The sequence below is a fragment of the Corvus hawaiiensis genome, chromosome 2 (assembly GCF_020740725.1).
Source record: "Corvus hawaiiensis isolate bCorHaw1 chromosome 2, bCorHaw1.pri.cur, whole genome shotgun sequence".
Lineage (NCBI taxonomy): Eukaryota > Metazoa > Chordata > Aves > Passeriformes > Corvidae > Corvus > Corvus hawaiiensis.
Genome location: NC_063214.1, coordinates 97,018,798 through 97,036,617, shown reverse-complemented (window position 1 = coordinate 97,036,617; position 17,820 = coordinate 97,018,798). Strand labels below are relative to the sequence as shown.

The following is a 17,820-nucleotide window of genomic DNA, read 5'->3' as shown; positions in this document are numbered from 1 at the left end:
TTGTTTCTGTACTTTGTAACAACTGTTAAATATATGATGCATCATTTATCTGCCTGCATGTGTGTACAACTTGTAAATAATTTAATGTTTTACTTTTCCACTTGGCCTCTTCACACAACTGTAAAATAAGGAAGATAAAAGTCTGCTAAATTATTGATTCACTGGGAAATTGAAACAACCAACATAAATCAAGCACTGGAAATGGTTCCCTTTTCCTCTGTGGGGATCAAAGCAGTGAACACTACTGGGTAACAGTGAGGGAGCTAAATGGATCAGATGATTATAGAATAATTTAGATTGGAAAGGGCTTCTGTGGGTATCATCTAGTCCAACCACCTGCTCAAAGCCAATCTACTTATTAGAGACAAGCTTGGTTGAGTCTTGAATGCCTCCAACAGTGGAGATGATCCAGGATGGAGGCATTCCAGAGTCTCCTGTATCCATGGGTACATAGACAGGGCACATCAGACCCGTTGCCTGGCTGTCTGGTGGATTTTGGTGGTAGTCTGCAGTGTTAAAAGTTTTCCTGCAGATTAAAACCTTTGCAGCAAGGTGTACAGGTGCTCCAGTGCCATTGTAGCAGAGCAGAAAATTTTGCAGCTCACTGTAAATGGATCTTTAATAGATCAAAGCATGGTGACTATATGAAGGCTTCTAGGTCTTGCTACTTGAAGTAATTTGTATCAATTTTCATAGTAGACAGTTGTTTCTTTCAGTTATTTACTGTGTTTTATATATACATATAGTATACATATGTATATATATGCGTATATATATATATATACTATATGTATATATACATATAGTATACATTGTAGTAGTTGTCACAGATTGTTTTAAATGTTTAAAGAGAATTAAATGATTGTACATAGGGAAATGTGGTGAGATATTATTAGTATCCAGAACAGCAGCAAAGTCCAGGCATGTAGCTGCAAAGCAGAGCATAGTATAATTTGTGGTTTAATAAAGAGCTATATAAACTAAAGTTAAACCTGTGTTCTGCAAAATTTCTGCACTCAGTAACAGCCTTTTCTCTGATACTACTTTGGTTTTGATCTGAATTTATTTTGCTTTGAGAGCAGCTGGGGAGTTTTGAAATATTCAAGTATTGTATATATTTAACATGAACTTTAGTATCTGTGCTTTTTTTGGTTTTTTTTCTTACCTGCTTCTCACTCCTGGGATATATCTGGGAATCTCATAAGTTCTTCTGAAGGGGGAAGTCAGTTTGCATAATGCTTTCCAGACACCCTGCTTGTATTTAAGGATACAAAAAAAAAAAATAACCCATGCAGACCTGTACATAACTAATAGAGGTGCCTGCTGCTGGTGGCCTAAACATCACAAATCTGAGCAAAGATTGCTCCTGTGATCAAGTCCCTGATTTGTGTTGTATTGCACAAGGATAGGACCAGCCCCCTAGATCATCCAATCCTTGGGTTTGGCATTCCACTACTGATTCCTGAACAACCTGCTCTGCTAACTGTTTTCAGTCATCCAGGGGAAATGCTGGAGGTTGTTTGGAAAGCAAATCACTTTTTCTGTATGGAGGATGGAATGTGTGCAGAGAACAAAATACACACAGTTTAAGTGCACAGGGACAGTATATATGGCATGGTGGATGGAGTATTTGTCACCTGGAGGAGATGACAACTTTCTGGAGCAGATCACCCTCCTTAAAGATCCCAGCTGCTGCACTCCTGAGACCAAGTCCTCAGTATCAGTCTTTTAGTGGGAGCACTTGTGCCCCTCTTCCTGGATAGTTCTGTCTTCAGTGTCATATGATCTTCCTCAAATGAACTGGGATTGATGAAGGCAGTTTGGTGATGAAGAGTGAAGCAATGGGATAATGTTTTTAGTGATCAGACTTTTTAGAAACGCATCTTTAATGGACAGCAGAGCATGCCTGTTAACACTTCTTCTGTACAAAAGAGGAACATATAAAAACTGCTGTCACAGTGCTGTCTTCACTGACAGCATTTAGAATGTCTGGAAAAATTAATCTGTGAATCCAAATGCAACAAGTGAGATCAAAATTTGGGAGGGAGAAGGTGACTGTTAGCTGGGATTGACCTTTGGTTGTATGGCTCTACAGCTATGGGGACCCACATTTTGTGCCCTTTGCAGGCTTTAGTCACATCAGAGAATATGCAGGCTGAGGAATAACCTATGATTTTTTAGTAATGTCTTGACTTTTTCTTTCTCAGTAGCTTACATACTAACAATTTTATTTCCCCCAGTGTTTCCGTGCTGTATGACTATGTCAAGAGGAGCCATGATTTCATCACTGCCTATTTCTACTTCATATGTTTAATTCACAAAATCCTCAGTGTCTTTCAACACATTTTGATGTAATAATTTGTTTGGCAGTTGTAACTCCAATGATGTATTTACCCATTGTGCCTTTATTTGGGTTCTAAATGTACAGCCATAAATAGTCATTAGTAGTGCTATTTTATTAAATCATGTGAACATCTCAGCTGAAGTATCCAAACTCAAGCACGTTTTGCAGTACTATTTTAGGAAATATTCATTAAATAATACACCCAACCTGGAAAGCAATAGATATAATTTCAGCAGCTTTCCACATGCCCCTTTGTATACCATCATTATTGGCTTCTTGAAGCCGAGCCACATCGCGTGTCTCTGCTCTGCTTGTCCTACCTGGAACGTATCCATGCATAATTCACTGTTAGACTGCACAAATGCAAATGCCCACACAAAGGAAGCAAGAAGCCACTGGGAGCAGGAATCCTCCTTTTGCCAGCAGTATGGAGTCAGGTAAAAAAAAGTGCCTGTGTGATTGTGGATGTATTTTGTGTTGGTACTGGTTGGTAAGGTGCTCTAGATGGAATGAGTTTCTCAGTCTTTTTAAAGGTTACAATGATAATAACTGCGTATCATACATAGCATTTATTTTAAGTTTTCAGAAGGAAATTGTTGATTCTTAGTTCTCAAAGAGCTTTTTGCTACTCAACTGAAGCATGGACTTGTTGCAGTTCCAGATGACATAAAGACCCTTGGTCTCTCTCTCACTGTGTTTAGATATATTTGCTTGCATGTCTTTAATTATGACTGTGTAATTTAAGTATGTCTATTTAAACTGAGTAGCTGATAAGCAGAATGAGGCAAACTAACTATGAACAAACTAAAAAGTTTGACTGTCTAGGAAACTGTTGAACATCCACCAGAAATCCCTTCATCCCACTTCAGTTAAGCATGCTTATCTGTACATAGGAAAAATCCTATTTTGCTAGAGGCTGACATGAGCATCATTGAAATCAGCAGTTAATCAATGTTTATTAATATTATGAAAATCTCATTCCTTCTCCAAATGTTTATGTGATTTATTTCTATAACCGTTTCAGAAGACTACACTGCACAACCTGCTGTGCTGGATCCTAACAGTAACCTGAGAAAAATTGTATGAAGTTCTTACAGCCTAGGGATTTTTGCAGCATTTTTGAAAGGTCCCTAAAAGATATTACTTACAGCTGCATACAAGCTTTGTAAAGTATTAATAGCACTACTTCTTCTGTGCTGAGTGGATTATTGCCACATACATTTGTAATTGGTGTAACAGTGCATGCAGAAGAATTTCAAAGCAGCCACTCAACTGAAAACTCTCTCTTTTTATTAATAGCCCATTCATGAAGAGACTAAGAGAGGATTGTGAAAAGTGGAGAAGAATTGAAGTCTGATAAGAGAAGATGTGAGAACTGAGCACTGGGTCCCTTGGGTCCAAAGTACATGGCAACAGAGAAAATTTTTCAGAGGAAGGAATTTCAGGGTAGCAGAGACTGAAGGCTGAAAGGGTGCTCCTGGCCTGTGGCAGCACAGCAAGACAGCCTCCTCTGTTTATGTAGGTGCTCAGCAGTGATTTCCCTCTGTACACGTTAGATTATTGACAACACCTGAAGCTGTAGCCAGGTCCCACCCCTTCTGGGAGCTGTCTGGATGCATTGATTTAGCAGTGGTCTATACAATGTTTTGCATTTCATAGTTGTCAAAGGTATCATCTACAGGAAATGACCTTCTAAAAATCACCCATCAAATCATGGGGTTTGCATTTTCCTGGCCCTCAGCAAAGTCAGCCCCTCTTGAACAATTAGGAAATGTGTTCCCAGGTGCTCTATCTCCTGTAGAGAAACTAAGGAAGTGCAGGTTTCATTAGTGAGCTGTTTGCTAATCTCAGATGTGGCAGATCCAGTTGGAGAGAGCAGCAGTGTCTGTCTAGAGTGTAAATGCATACAAACCCCTTCTCTGTCTGCTTCTACCAGAACTCAACCTGATGGGAAAGTACTGTGTACTTGCTGTAGTTGTTAAAAGATACAACTTTCCAACTAGAATTCTATTTTGAGCAAAATCAAATATTCCTAAATGCCAGCAAAAGTTTTTCCAACATCAAATTTTGGTTGTGTCTTCCCCAGCTGATTCTGCAGAGTTGTTTGCTGGAAGGTCAGTCAGTGTTGTTGACTGCATATTTTTTTCATTTCTGTACATTCATATGTGGTTGCATAGGCATATATATACACCTATTACATGCAGGTGATTTTTGAACAGAGTTTTCACTAGCATAACTCAATATATAAAGTCAGCTACTTTTCCTGAGTTCCTTAGTTTGATTATTAGCTGGTACATGATGAGAATGACCACGGTGCCTCAGGGTGTAGGTGCAGGGAATGGCTGATAAGCCTGAAATTATAATATCTTTATAGGACATTGTCAGTAAAACTGTATTTGATAAACCATCTTAAGCCACTTCTTTTTACTGCCGATTGTTTTATCTGATTTTCAGCAGCAGCTTTCTCTTGCAGTGACTCCATAGTGTGCAGGCACCAAAGGTCTCCCATCACTTTCTTTCTCCTTCTCTTGCTGTGAAAATCCATTCTCTACAGGCCCCCACCTGCTGCGGTCTCCTCCCTCTCTTGCATTGGGCTCACAGAGCAGCAGCAGTTGGGTGCTGAACACAGAGCTGGGACACTGTGGTTGGGTGAAAGTAGGGATCCACATCAGGCATAGGACTGAAAGAATTCCTAATGTGAACAGATTCCTCTTCATATGCTCTCACTTCTGACCAAAAAGGTAGACCTCATATCTCTGACAAATCTGTTCAATCACAACCTGTATTGTCACCTTCCAGGTCATTTTTCTCGGTAGAATTTAAGTAAATGAGTGAACTGGTGGTGGCAGTTGCATAATTAGCTCCAATATCACAATGGATTTACCTGCTGCTTTGCATTGGCAGTGGATGCTAATCAGGCTTTCCCCATGTTCTGACCTCCTGGTCTTTGTCAGTGTGTATGCAGTTTCCTTACTCTTTCCTAGAACATCTCTGAGGTTTTGAAATTGATTGCTAGTTGCCTTCAAAAGTGAAAGGACTTGAATTAAAGGACAAAGTGGAAGTGCTGTCTTGTTAGATGTTAACCCTCACTTCACGTGGCTGGTCATAAAGAGACATCCTCCTCTAGTTATTTCTCTGATCCACTGTGATTTTCAGAGTATTTTCTATTGCTAATGGTGAAGGAACTTGTTCTTTTGGAGATGGGTCACATTTATTGCTAACCCACAGGAAATTCAGACATGCAGTGTAAGATTACCTAAATTAGAGGGACAGATGTTAGGCTTTAAGAGCTTTTTGTTATCTTGACAGTTAAATGTTAATGCTTCCAGAATATTGAAACCCTAATCTTACATATTGCAATTTTTTGTTTGTTATTGTACATTTAAATTATGAAATACTCGGTATTAGGTTTAGGATTTATTTAATTTTTTTTGAGAGATCTTTCTTCTGTGAAGAAAGACTGGCAGAAGTGGCTCAGCAGCATAATGTGGAAGTATAAATAGAATGCAAGCTGTCCATTTATCTCAGTCCTGATCTACTTATATTCATCTGATGCTTATTACAATCGTGGTTTGCCTCTGAGCAGATACATCCAGTTAGGATTAAGCTTGGACAACTAACCTAATTCACTCTTGTAACTCACTCTTGTAATGTAATTCAGAGTTTCTGTCTAGATTTCTTGTGATACCAAATAATTCTTTAAACTCCCAGCCCTTAATAAATCAACATCAAAATATTAAGAATATTTATCACTGTCTATGTTTTTATGAGATACTGAGTTTGTTTGCAGAGGCTTTTAGGTTTGCCCAGATATATCTTCATTCATACCTATTTCCGAGATTTCTTCCCACTCCATCTTCTGTTGGTATGTCATTAAATACAGTTTCAGATGATAGATTCTCTAAAATACTTGAGGAAACCCCTTTTTGACCTTTTTTTGGTAGAATGCTCTGCTAGAGTAGCCTGAAAGTGAAATATAAGCACGCCTATCCAATTCTAACAAGCATAAAAATAATAAAGGCAAAAGACTGTACCCAAACTTTATATTAAACTTGCTCACACTGAAAAAGGAAGATTCAGTCTTTTCTTGTATTTCAAGAATCTAGAATATCCATGGAATAATGATTTATTTCTTGGATTTTCAGACAGGTTTTCTCAGCATTTTCACTCTACAAGAGCCCTGTGGGATTTGTGGATGTAAAAATATCAAGTTTTGTGTCTTTAACATCTCAGCTACACTTTCTTTTTCATTTAAAATCAGCCTCTAGTTGACTCTTTATTGTTTTAGCCTAGTGACTGGCCTCTGGCATGGATTAATCTTTGACAACTTGTTTCCGATTTTAAAAATCAACACAAGCAACTTACCATAATTCAGCACTTATATAGGGTTATAAAAAAGCTCAGGACTAAGCATAACAACAATCAGTGCTAACTCATTATTGTGTGTGGGTGTTCAACTCTTTAAAACAACTTACACTTCAGCTTAGAAGTAACTAGTATATTATATTTTAATGTGTGCTAAACAATCAGTTTGCACAATAATGTATCATGAGTCCAGTCTGTCTTTCTATTTGTATGACTGTTCTCAACAAAATAAATATGTATGCAGGACATAATTGATGAAACATGATTTAAAGAGAAGAATATAAACAACATTTCACTTTTCTTCCCCCTCATTTCATTTCCACTGTTACAGTGAGTGTGCTGATGCTGGAAGATCCACATAGCAAGATTTAGCTTGTATGTGCCCTTGTATTTCTAAGAGCATATTGTATATGCTCTTAAAAACTGATCCAAGAAACAGTAATTTCTGAGCTCTGCATATGTGTATGTTAGATGGAATTCCCCATATAATTTTCAGAGTCTTTTATATTCTTCATGTGAGATCTACCCTGCAGCCCTCTGGGTTGCTACTGGGGATGTGAAGGCACTTTTGATAGTGGAGTTTCTCCTACCTGCCAGAACTCCATGGAAAAAGAGTGGGTGAGCAGAAGACAGGGGTCGCACAGGTGGACTCTTGTGCCCTGTGTGCATGGTGAGATCTTGAAGTGCATGAGATCTGCCATGTTTATTGTCTGTGAGATGTACTCCTTTCCCTGAAAAACAAGGTCTACGATAGGAGAAATGGCAACACCAGTGGCAGTGGCTTATCAGAAGATATGAAGGAGTGTGGAGAAATTGAATAAATTTAGAAGAAACACTAGAACAGTGATGATTCTGCTGCCAGAGCCTCCTTCTCTGTACAGGTAGGAGGGATACATGGTCCTTAATGTGACTCTTTTCTGCATCACATCAAATGTGAGGATGTAAAGAAGAGCCTGTAAATAATTGTTAGGATTTGGAGGAAAAATCTCAGTAGGGCATTCAAGATGTCCTGTAAAGATAAGGCCCCTGCACAAACAAAAAGATCAAAAGGAGCAGTAGGAACATTTAGTGGTGAAGAAAGTGATGACATCTTAATTTAAAGATTCCCAAGAAAACTTGAAGTTACTGTTCTAAAGTATTTTGAGAGTCCCTGGGAAAGGAGGAATCAGAGCAAGTGTACAGCTGTAAGTCAGTGTGGCTGCTTGTTGTCAATGTGAAACACTCTGCCTGCAGTCAGAAACAGACCTGGAAATGAAGCATGAGAAAAATAAACCCTATTTCATTGCCACAATTTTGTTGATTCCATCAGGCTGTCTGCAGTCATTTAAAGATAATTGCAGGGGTGTTACCCACTGAATGTTACTGTTTATGTGATGTGAAAGGAGAGGTAGGTGCAGTCTAGTTGGTTCTGCCAATACTCAAAGAATATTGCTGTCTGTAAACTCTAGCGTAATTTTCTGATGCTGTACAGTGCAGAGATGTCCTTCAAATAAGAGCTTTTGTTGTAGTAATGCCAACAGCAAGGGAAAATATTCAGATTATTTTCCTGGAGATAGAAGCTGCTGCTGTTTGGAAAACAGTGCATTACACCATCTGTTTCCTTCTGATTGTGCACTACCATAGCCATTGTTGTGATTAATTTCTTTGCTTCTAGGCACAAATTTGAGTGCTTGAAAGAAGATTAAAAGCTTGTTTGTGGACAGGGATGTAGCTAATGGCTAGATTTCAGTAGGATTGTGTGTACTTACCAACTTTACAGTTTAAGTCATCAATCTTCTGCATGCATTTGATATGTGAAGAAAGAAAGGAGAATGTGCTTTTTCCTTGTAATAATCCTCTACACAAATTGTTGGTGAGGTTTTCACCATGTGCCACTAGTGTCATCACATGCTCAAAACACTGCTGGGACAAAGAGCCACTTTTCATAAAATCATAGAATCATTTAGGTTGGAAAAGACTGTTAAGATCATCGAGTCCAACTATTAACCCAACACTAGCAAGTCCACAACTAAACCATATCCCTAAGTGACACACATATATATATATGTCTTTTTAAATACTTCCAGAGATGGTGACTAAACCACTTCCCTGGGCAGCCTGATCCAGTGCCTGTCATATGTTTTCGTGAAGAAATATTTTCTAGTATTCAATCTAAACCTCCCTGGTGCAGCCTGAGGCCATTTTCTCTTAACCTATCTGCCTCATTTTCTAACGAGGCAGAAGATGTCTGAAAGAAGATGTGTAGTTTCATCATCATACCACTTGATTGTCAGAACTGGTCCTTAGGTCATGAGGCTGGCGTGCTCCAAAAGCCCCAAACAAGTAGTTATCCTGCCAGGTAGGAGGGAAGCTCTGATGGCTGACAAACTGCCACAGGCACCCCATGGTCACATTCGGTGCCTCCACTGGGAAACTCAGCAAGGAACACGTTGCAGCGTTGTCTCTGTGGATGTTGATGTCACTCTTTATCTGGCCAGAACCACTGCTTTGTTCCCCCAGTGACAAGCAGTGCAAGAAAATGCAGAATTTTGTCTAATTTGCCGTGTCTCACCTCAGTTCATCTTTTGTTTGAACCCCGAGTATATAGTACAGTGGCAGTGTGTATCATGTGGTGTCCTCCCACTACTAGGCTGTTCCTGTCCTTCCTTCCTGTGAATTTTTACTTAAATAAGCTTGGAAAGCCTTTGATCCAGGACATGTAGCACAGCTGCAATATGCCGTGGTCCATCTGCTTGATATAATGAATTGGGAAAACAAGTTATTTGCATGAAACTCATCTGTTCTTAATTATTTTTTTGATTTTTTTTTTGGTTGTCACATTTCAAGATTGTCACATTTGTCCATGATTTCATGTCAAAAGTTGAACCTCTTCCAGCTAGGACTGTCACAATTCTCCTCTGTTAACACAGTGTATGCAAACTAATATTTTGTAATAAGGTACTTAATATTTACTTCAATGTGACTTAATTAAAGTTTGTGTCTTTGAATATGCTTTCAGAGTAATAGATGATACATCATATTTTAAAACACTTCTTCAGGGTGATGTGCATAATGGTGTATATTTGGGTTATGGCAGCTCTGTGGCCATACAGGACATAGTTAAACAGAATTGAGAGGAAAATCTTGACTGCCAAGTAAAGCAGCATTATCAATTTCCTCTCTCCTGCACTGAAAGAGACGGGGGAACAGACAGTGTAGGGTTTCCTGATATGTTTTAAGAAAGCCTGGGATTCATTTCCCCTCCCTTCCTTCCTATTAGCTGTTTGTTAACTCCCAGGAAGACCCAGGTTTTTCTCGTAAGACCTCTCTACTCACATATTCTGGAAACAGGCTCTGTCTTTGAAGAGCTCAGTTCTCTGTGCGAATACAGGGGGAGGAAGAGGAGTTGTATTGATGATGGGAGTCTAACTTTGGGCAAATGAGCTGAAGAGGAGTTTCTAATTGACAGCATTGTATTCACAATGGTATTTTCTTTTAATTTTCTGGCATGAGCACAGTGCTTGTCCCTGAAGGATACCAGTTGCTTGAGATGAAGTAGGAAACACAGCAAGTGTCAATGTGAGATTTCTGTCCTCGGAGTGCTGAGCTGTGGACTTACAAGCAAGACGGTAAAATTAAAAGAAAGACGTTCAACTTGCCTTCAGGAGAAACCTCACAAGTTTCTTTGCAACAGCTGAACATCCCTCACGTTAAGGAGAAGGATGTGAAGAAGGAGGTGATTGTGCCAGCTACTTTGGATGAGCACTGGCATTGGATCTCCCTGTGCGGCTGGAGTGCATTAACAACCTGGATGTTTTGTGGCAGCTTTTCTTCATCCTAAACAGCACAGGGCTGTTAGTTTGGATATAGTTATTTTGGATGAAACACTAAAACAGAGACAGTTTTGCACCTTTTTTTATTTTCTTAAAATGTCTTGCTAGTCTGACGTGCTTGTATGAGAGGCTGTGACTTCTTTATTCATATTGCTCACACTGAAAGTAGACTGAAGCTGTGGCAAGATGTCCTGCTGCTGGGTGCAGCATGCTAGGAACTGAGAGATTGTTTCAGCTTCATGCAGAAGAGCGTCTTGGTGTTTCCAGTCCATTAAGTGCAACCAATCTTTCATTTCCTTTCTAGTGGAACTAGGTATTGGTTTCTGAAGAAAAGCATATACAATACAAATAACTGCACTGCGCCCTCTTCCAGGACTTTAAAACTGCAGCCTTTTTTATAATTTTTGGTGTCATCTGAATTTGACAAAGCAAGTTCACACTCTGTTGACATTTAAAAACAAAATCAGAGTATCTTCCATTGTGTTAGAAGAGAGTACTGCTAAAGAGGAGATCTATTATTTCCTTTGCCGAATAGTTTGGTGAAGATACACCCATGTCTCAACGCCGCCTTTTAAGGGAAGGACATGAAAGTCCTTTTAGGATCCTACAAAGATTCTTCCAAATCCCTCATGGCAGACGGCACTCAAGAAATAACCCACATCAAATATCCTCTGGTGAGGTGAATGTATACATGATCCTGTAGTGTGATATGTGTGTACACAGAATGTTTCAACTAAGTTTTGAGTTGAATACGAGCAGTAAGCAGCCTAGAATTTGTGTTACTGATTTTTTTCAACTGATGATTCTTGCAGGAACAAGTGAGGTTTTTTCTGCAAGTATACTCATGTAGGGATCCAGCAATTGTTACAGTGAAAAAATACAAATCTTTATCAATATATTAGGTATTACTTATGATAGTAATTGCTGTCACCAGTACCTACTGGAGAAAAACTTTTTACCGTGTTTTTTCTTGCAATTCCAGGTGTATGACAGTACCTAACATAGATTTGAATGCTTTACATCAGCCCTCCTTTTATATTCTAGAAGAACATTGCTGAGTATTCCTCTCCTAAAAAGTATACCTATTTATGCAAAAGAAAATATTTATAACTAGACTAAAAAATCAAGAAGCCTCTGATTACATCTGTAATGTCCTAAATTTAGGGCTTGCCACCACTTACTCAGTCTAAAAATCTGTTTCATCTAGGATGTGTTAGTGTGACTGATAATTATATAAGCTTTGTGTTTAGTAAAGCTACATTTTGGTTGGGTTTTTTCTCTGAAATAAGTTAACCCTGACTGGCTAAGATAAGCTGAAGTAGATTTTCCAGTAATTAATTAAAACTTTCTTGTTCTTTTTTATGCACAGTGACCTATTATGATCTTAAAAAAAAAAAAAAATAAAGAGCACTTCTTTTGTTTCTTTTAAAATTAATTTGGAAATCTACATCAACATAAACGAAGCTACCTTTGTTAATTTTCAGTATTCCTTTCTTTGATATTGACATTTGCTCTTAGAAACAAAAAAAATACTAAAAGAAAAATGCCTCTCTGGTGATTTGATTTTCTTACACCTTCATTTGTACTGTGCTTGCTGAGTCTTTTGTCATCTATTGTGTTTGGAATTAAAATTATAAGGGTTTTTTAAAATAATTTTTTTTATTTTATAACTTCTGGAATGTAAGGATTTCACCTTTCCTGACTTACCAGTTCTGGGCATTTGTGAGGCCAAGATTTAGTACTTTTAGGAGTGCTTACTAGTAAATTATCAAAATCTAACAATCAGTTCTATTCAGCTGAGACTAGAAAACTTTTGAAGTAAATTGCTGTTAATAGCAGTAAAGAAAAATCAGGAAAATTTAGTAGTATTTTAACCATATGGGATGCCATCTTGTAAAGCAAAACAAAACAAGATCTCCTCCAATGTCAGTCTTACTTTCATGTAGGATTCACCTATCCCTTGGCAGCACTCACAATGCAGTCAAGTCCATAGTGTAGCCATGAAAGCCACTACTTTCACCAAATATTTTATGATATTTATGTTTTTATGAGTTTCAGGCACCTACTGGCCATTCATTAACGGATTGGAGCTAGTCCAAAGTATAGGCAAAGCATTGACTACATAGGAGAAAAACACAAATGTAATATATTGAACACATTCTAACAGATAATATTCCTAGTTTTTGCCTAATTTCCTTTAGACCAAGGTCCTTAATATAAATCTTGTCATGCTATGTAATCATGTCTTACTTACATCTTCCTTTCACTATTTAGAGGTGTGTGTATAGTCAGAAAATAGTATGTTTCTGTAGGAAGCTGTCCTGTCTCCCACCCATCTTTATTATTATTCCAAAACTCTCTTTGATCATGTGGCAGCCTTTTATGTTTGAAGTCTTCAAGTATGCAAAAATTCTGTTTCCTTTCCTTCCTGTTATCCATTTTGTGTTGACAGCAGGAAAGCAATTATAGGCTTTTAATGTTAACCTTATATATCCAGTAAGAATAACTCTGTTGTTTTGCTCAAAGCTGGTTTATGGCCTTTTGGACTGATATGACTTTTCCCACTTTCATGGTAGCAAGGCTCGGCTTTCAGTGGTACTTGCAGACCAAATGTTACACAGAAGGTGGAGCAAAGTTTTAGATTGTGGAAAGGGAGAGGTATTTCAGCCTGGGAACATTTCTGTCCTGTAGCTACACTGGGTGAAATCACAATTTTGGCAGAACGTATTTCCAAAGTAAATGTGCTTGTGATTCTATGAATCCCATGATGTATGCACCTCTCTTCTCGTGACAAAATTGAGCCACTCTGTCCTGTTGTCCCAAGTCTCACAAAGCTTTGTTCTCTCTTTATTAGCATCTCTGGAAATTGCTGAGAGCATGTTTGCTTTGCTGTCACTTCATCCTTTCCCTTCATGTTAAAATATTTATTATAGGATATAGAAACCTTTAACTAAACAATAAATGTCCTACTTCATATATTGATCTTGCATTACCTTATTTGCCTTAATAAGGGAAGCTGGGCTGGCTTCCAGAGTCATCATACTTCATCAAATCCATCTCTGTTTTATTTTCATTTTAACAAAGCAGACTTTATTTACTTACAGCTTGTCGACAGTTGGATCTGTCCTCCTTGGCCTAACTCTCATTGTGCTGTTCTCTGCAGGTGTCTTTTACTCAGGGCAGGCTGTGTTGCCTTTATCCACTCACCCTGGTTGAGCCCTGGCTCTGGTGACACTTGCTCTTTGGAATGCAGATGTTTGGGACCAGGTGCCATGTGGCCCCTCCTGCCTGGATAGGCAGGGCCCAGGCTGGTGCAGTGAGTGCTGTGAGAGCATCACATTTTCTGAATCCATCACTGACTGTGTATCTTCTGTGTGCTTCTTCATCTCTGGCTGCAAGCAGGTGGGACAGCAGTTGTGGGTTTGTGCAGGGTTTCAGCCCTGGAAAACTGTGGCTCTGAGCAGTCTTCTCTGGGGACACCCATCTCCCATCAGCAGGGGAAGTTTTCCAAGGTGCTGACGTGCTGTGGCCCTTTGTGATGGGCATCCCAGTGTAGCGCTCACAGACCAGGCTTTGAGATCCTCCCTCTTCTCACTTTCTCTAAACAAATGGGAACAGTAGGTCAGCTTGAACTGAGAGCTGTAGAACAAGTCTGGCAAGTGGAGACGCCAGAGACATCTGTCTTCAGTCTGTGCTGTGCGTGGTATGGATGGGCAGCATCTTTGGAGGCATCCTGTAGTCTGCATCTTTTCACTCTGGATTCAGGTTGGTTTTCTGACAAAGATGACTGAAGCTCTAGGCCAGTGTGCTTTTGTGTGTAGTTCTAGGCATGTGATGAATGGGTGGCTGAGGAGAGTGGAGACTGACTGTGTCACAGGGTCCTTCCAATCCAAAGAAATTCTGTGAAAAGGTACAGTGAGCAGCACTGTAATGTGGGTGTCTCATACTAATAGATTTTTGTAGTGAGTCAGACAGAGCTTGGTTAATCCATAACCTGAATAATCCACCACAAAGAGTGAAGAAGAGTCTAGAGGAAGAGCACTTTTGCATCACCTGTGTCAGCCAAGGGGATGCAGATGTGGTACATCTTTTCCTGAAGCTGTATCAGTGTTTCTGTTGGATATTGGGCATTCTCGTAAGGGGAGAGGGAGTTAGCTTATGGGCAGGCTAGCAAAATGTGTGGATATAGGAAATGTCAGACTGAACACACAACAAACAATAGCAGAAATATTTATGTACCTGAAGGCTTCAGTGTAGCCAAAGCCTGCCTGGAGCCTGTGCAAACACTGACATTTCTGGTCAGTGTTAAAGTCTGCCACAACAACTTTATTACTATTAGTCCCCACACTAGATAGGTCGAGGTGTGTAATGCTGTGTTCACTGTTTGCTGCATTCACACATTAGTTTGCTGGCTGTATAAAGGTGTTGAAAAGGGATTCATTTGAGATTTTAGGCTTCTGTGATTGCAACTTTGATTGACCTGTCCTGCTTGAAATGCTCTTGCACTTTTTTGATCAGAAAGATGGAGAAGAGAGTTAGGTGTGAATCCATAGCAGAGGTGATAAACTGTACTTGTGAGTGAGCAGTTCAATATGACTGGTTCCAGATAGCATTGTGAATATCTGCCTGAAAAACAGTTTTGCTTTGCCTTGTTAAAGCTTAACATGAACAAAAATATGCTGAGGGCTTATGCTTATATATGCTGTATCAGGCACTGGGTATATCAGCAGTCTGTAAATATTCAGGGTGGGGTCATGAGGGGAGAACACTATAATTAAAGAGATAATTACAAGAACAATTACATTAGTGGAGGAAAATATATTTGTAAAGTCGTCTTGTGCCACCTGTTGTATTTATGGAACAAAGTTCAGGTAATACAAAAGCTCTTGCCTTCTCAGGGCAGTTTGTTCTGAGCAGAGGAAGGGAAAAGTGGACCTCTTTCTTCTCTGATGATGAATCAGAGAGGAATTTCAGTAGCAGAAATGAAGAGTTATTATTTTTTCTCCGAATGGTGTTCATGGCTGGACTTTGTAGCACAGGGTAAGTTGGCTTAACTTACATTAACTCCTAGATCTTGTAAATGTAAACAGACCTATGTAGTCTGCTAAGTCAGGGGTGTGTAAGGTGTGTGGCTTGCAGCTGTGCTCCTGGGAGCATTTTAAACATGGTTTATATGTGCCAAAAACCCCATGTATTTCAAGAGTCTTAATATAAATTTTGCTAGCCCATTGATTCTTGAAAATGCACACTGTTCATAGAAAACACATCATTGGAGAGTCTGAGTGGTAAATGGTAGTATTTGGCTTTTATTTTAAAACCCTTTTTCCAAAGGAAGTAAAACATTAGGTATTTTAAGATTTAAATTTTCATATAAGTTTTTTATAGACTTTTTTTTTTCAGATAGCATTCCCCAAACTTATTACCATTTAATATCTGTGATGTACTGAAGTGATTTATTTGGCTCGGGAAAGTTACTTTGTGAAAAGTGAGCGCATCAGCAAAACCAGTGACAGCTGACATCCTTCTGAAGACAGAAAAGGTCCCAAGCAGTATGTCTATCAAAAGTGAACTGTTTCTTCCCTGAAATCATTTTCAGAGCATCATCATACAATTTAATAGGGATGTGTTCAGTATATGTTTTCTGATAAAGAGGTTATTACTATTCAGATACCAATTCAGCAACACTGGCAAATGTTTTTCTTCCTTCATTTAAATGTCTGTATTGACCTGTCCTATAAATCTAAGGGAACTTAGCTTCTTTTTTTCAAGCACTTCTTTCTGCCTTTTTTTTTTAAATTTTAAAATCTCTATTCTTTGTGTTAAAAGTAAAAGTGAAGGAAATGCATGATTTGAGAAGTGTATCTTACAATCACATTAAGATGTATGCTGTGATAGAAAGTAGAAATATCTAAAAAGGATGACATTTTCAGCAGATTTGTGAGATTGGTCCTACTCAAGATTCCTGAAATTGCTTATTATGTCCTATTTTTTTGTGTTTAGAAAGTGATTTGAATAAAATTAGAACATTCTGAATTGCACTGTTGTAAAAGTTACTATTTTCAAATTTTTAGTGGCTTAATTCAGAGGAAAGAATGTTACTTCTCCAGCTGTGTGCATAATAAGAAAGGAATACGTTCTTGGATACTGCTATACAGACCACCACTTTTATGTTCCTGGATGATGATTCTTCCAAGAAAACAAAGACTTTCAAGAGTGTCTCTAATGAGCGAGAGACACATACACAAAATTAGGGGCAATACCAGACCATGCCTCTAGACTCCTCTTCCATAGATCCTCACTGACTGAACTCCATGAGCCTGTTCACTTGTCCCTTGGACCTCTTCAGCCTCTCTTTTTCCCTGTTTGCTAAGATTTAAGCTGTCTTTGGGTTTTCTTACAGGGAACAGACCTTTTCTAAAGGTTGTTGTTGTGTGATATAAAGGGTTGTGGATGTGAATGGAGGAAAAAAATGTGCAAAATAGTTCTGTTACTTCAATACATGTAAAATGAATCCTCAGAAAACAAAATCTGACTGTACCTTTGACTCTTGAAATGGGGAAAAAATGTCTTCCTGACCATTTGAAAAGCCCATTTAATTAGAGGCAGTAGCTATATACGACATTATACCATAATAGGCAGTGAGCAAGTAAGAATTTGTATTTTTTTCTGCTTTCATGGCCACTGAAGAACATATGAAAAAAAAGAAAATGAATAGTGAAAAAAAGAACTTAGGAGTCACCCTGATCAATAATCTGAGAGACTTTGCTTCAATAATTTAGAGTAAAATGACTCACTTTTCATACACTTTTGCTTTTCCATGTGGAGAATTGTCAACAAGTAGATATTTACTCTCTGGGCAGAACCAGTCCTGGAGCCAGGATGTAGCTTTATTTACTCCCTTTATCTTCTTCATTGTTCTTCCAAGAAGTTGCCAATGTCATGTGCTGTTGCAATCTCTTTAGTTCTACTGAAGTCTTGCTTAATAGGGCGGTTTGCACTATTTCCTCTTACTGTGTATGCTTACAGTGTTTAACGAAATCCCACATGATCTTCAAATTAACCTCAGAGGTTAAGCCTACCTGAAAAGGTCGAACACACATGGCCTCATGCAACCTAAGCCAAGAGGATCAAAGTTGATTGTAAGATTTCCAGAACTTCCTGACTGAAGCTAGCGGTTGTATTTACTTATTTATCTTACTTTGGAGCTACCACGTCTTCTTCCAAAGCAGGAAGCAGAGTTCAGTGCAACTTTTATGTGTTTCATTTCTTGCTCAGTGATCTAAAAAACACCCCAAAAAA

General features: G+C 38.7%; 1 protein-coding gene across 12 annotated transcripts in view; it reads left to right on the top strand.

Moving 5' to 3' along the window:
- MCF2L (MCF.2 cell line derived transforming sequence like) overlaps positions 1-17,820 on the top strand; it is a 156,920-nt gene that overhangs the window by 48,524 nt on the left and 90,576 nt on the right. Inside the window, exon 1 of one of the 12 annotated variants that reach the window (XM_048327773.1) lies at positions 10,023-11,195. The exons of 10 other annotated variants lie outside the window; for them this stretch is intronic. In XM_048327773.1, coding sequence (XP_048183730.1) covers positions 11,075-11,195 — 121 coding nt within the window. In that variant the 5' untranslated portion in view covers positions 10,023-11,074. Of the gene's footprint in view, positions 1-10,022; positions 11,196-17,820 lie in introns of those variants that run through there. One more of the 12 variants, XM_048327868.1, reaches the window with a different exon arrangement.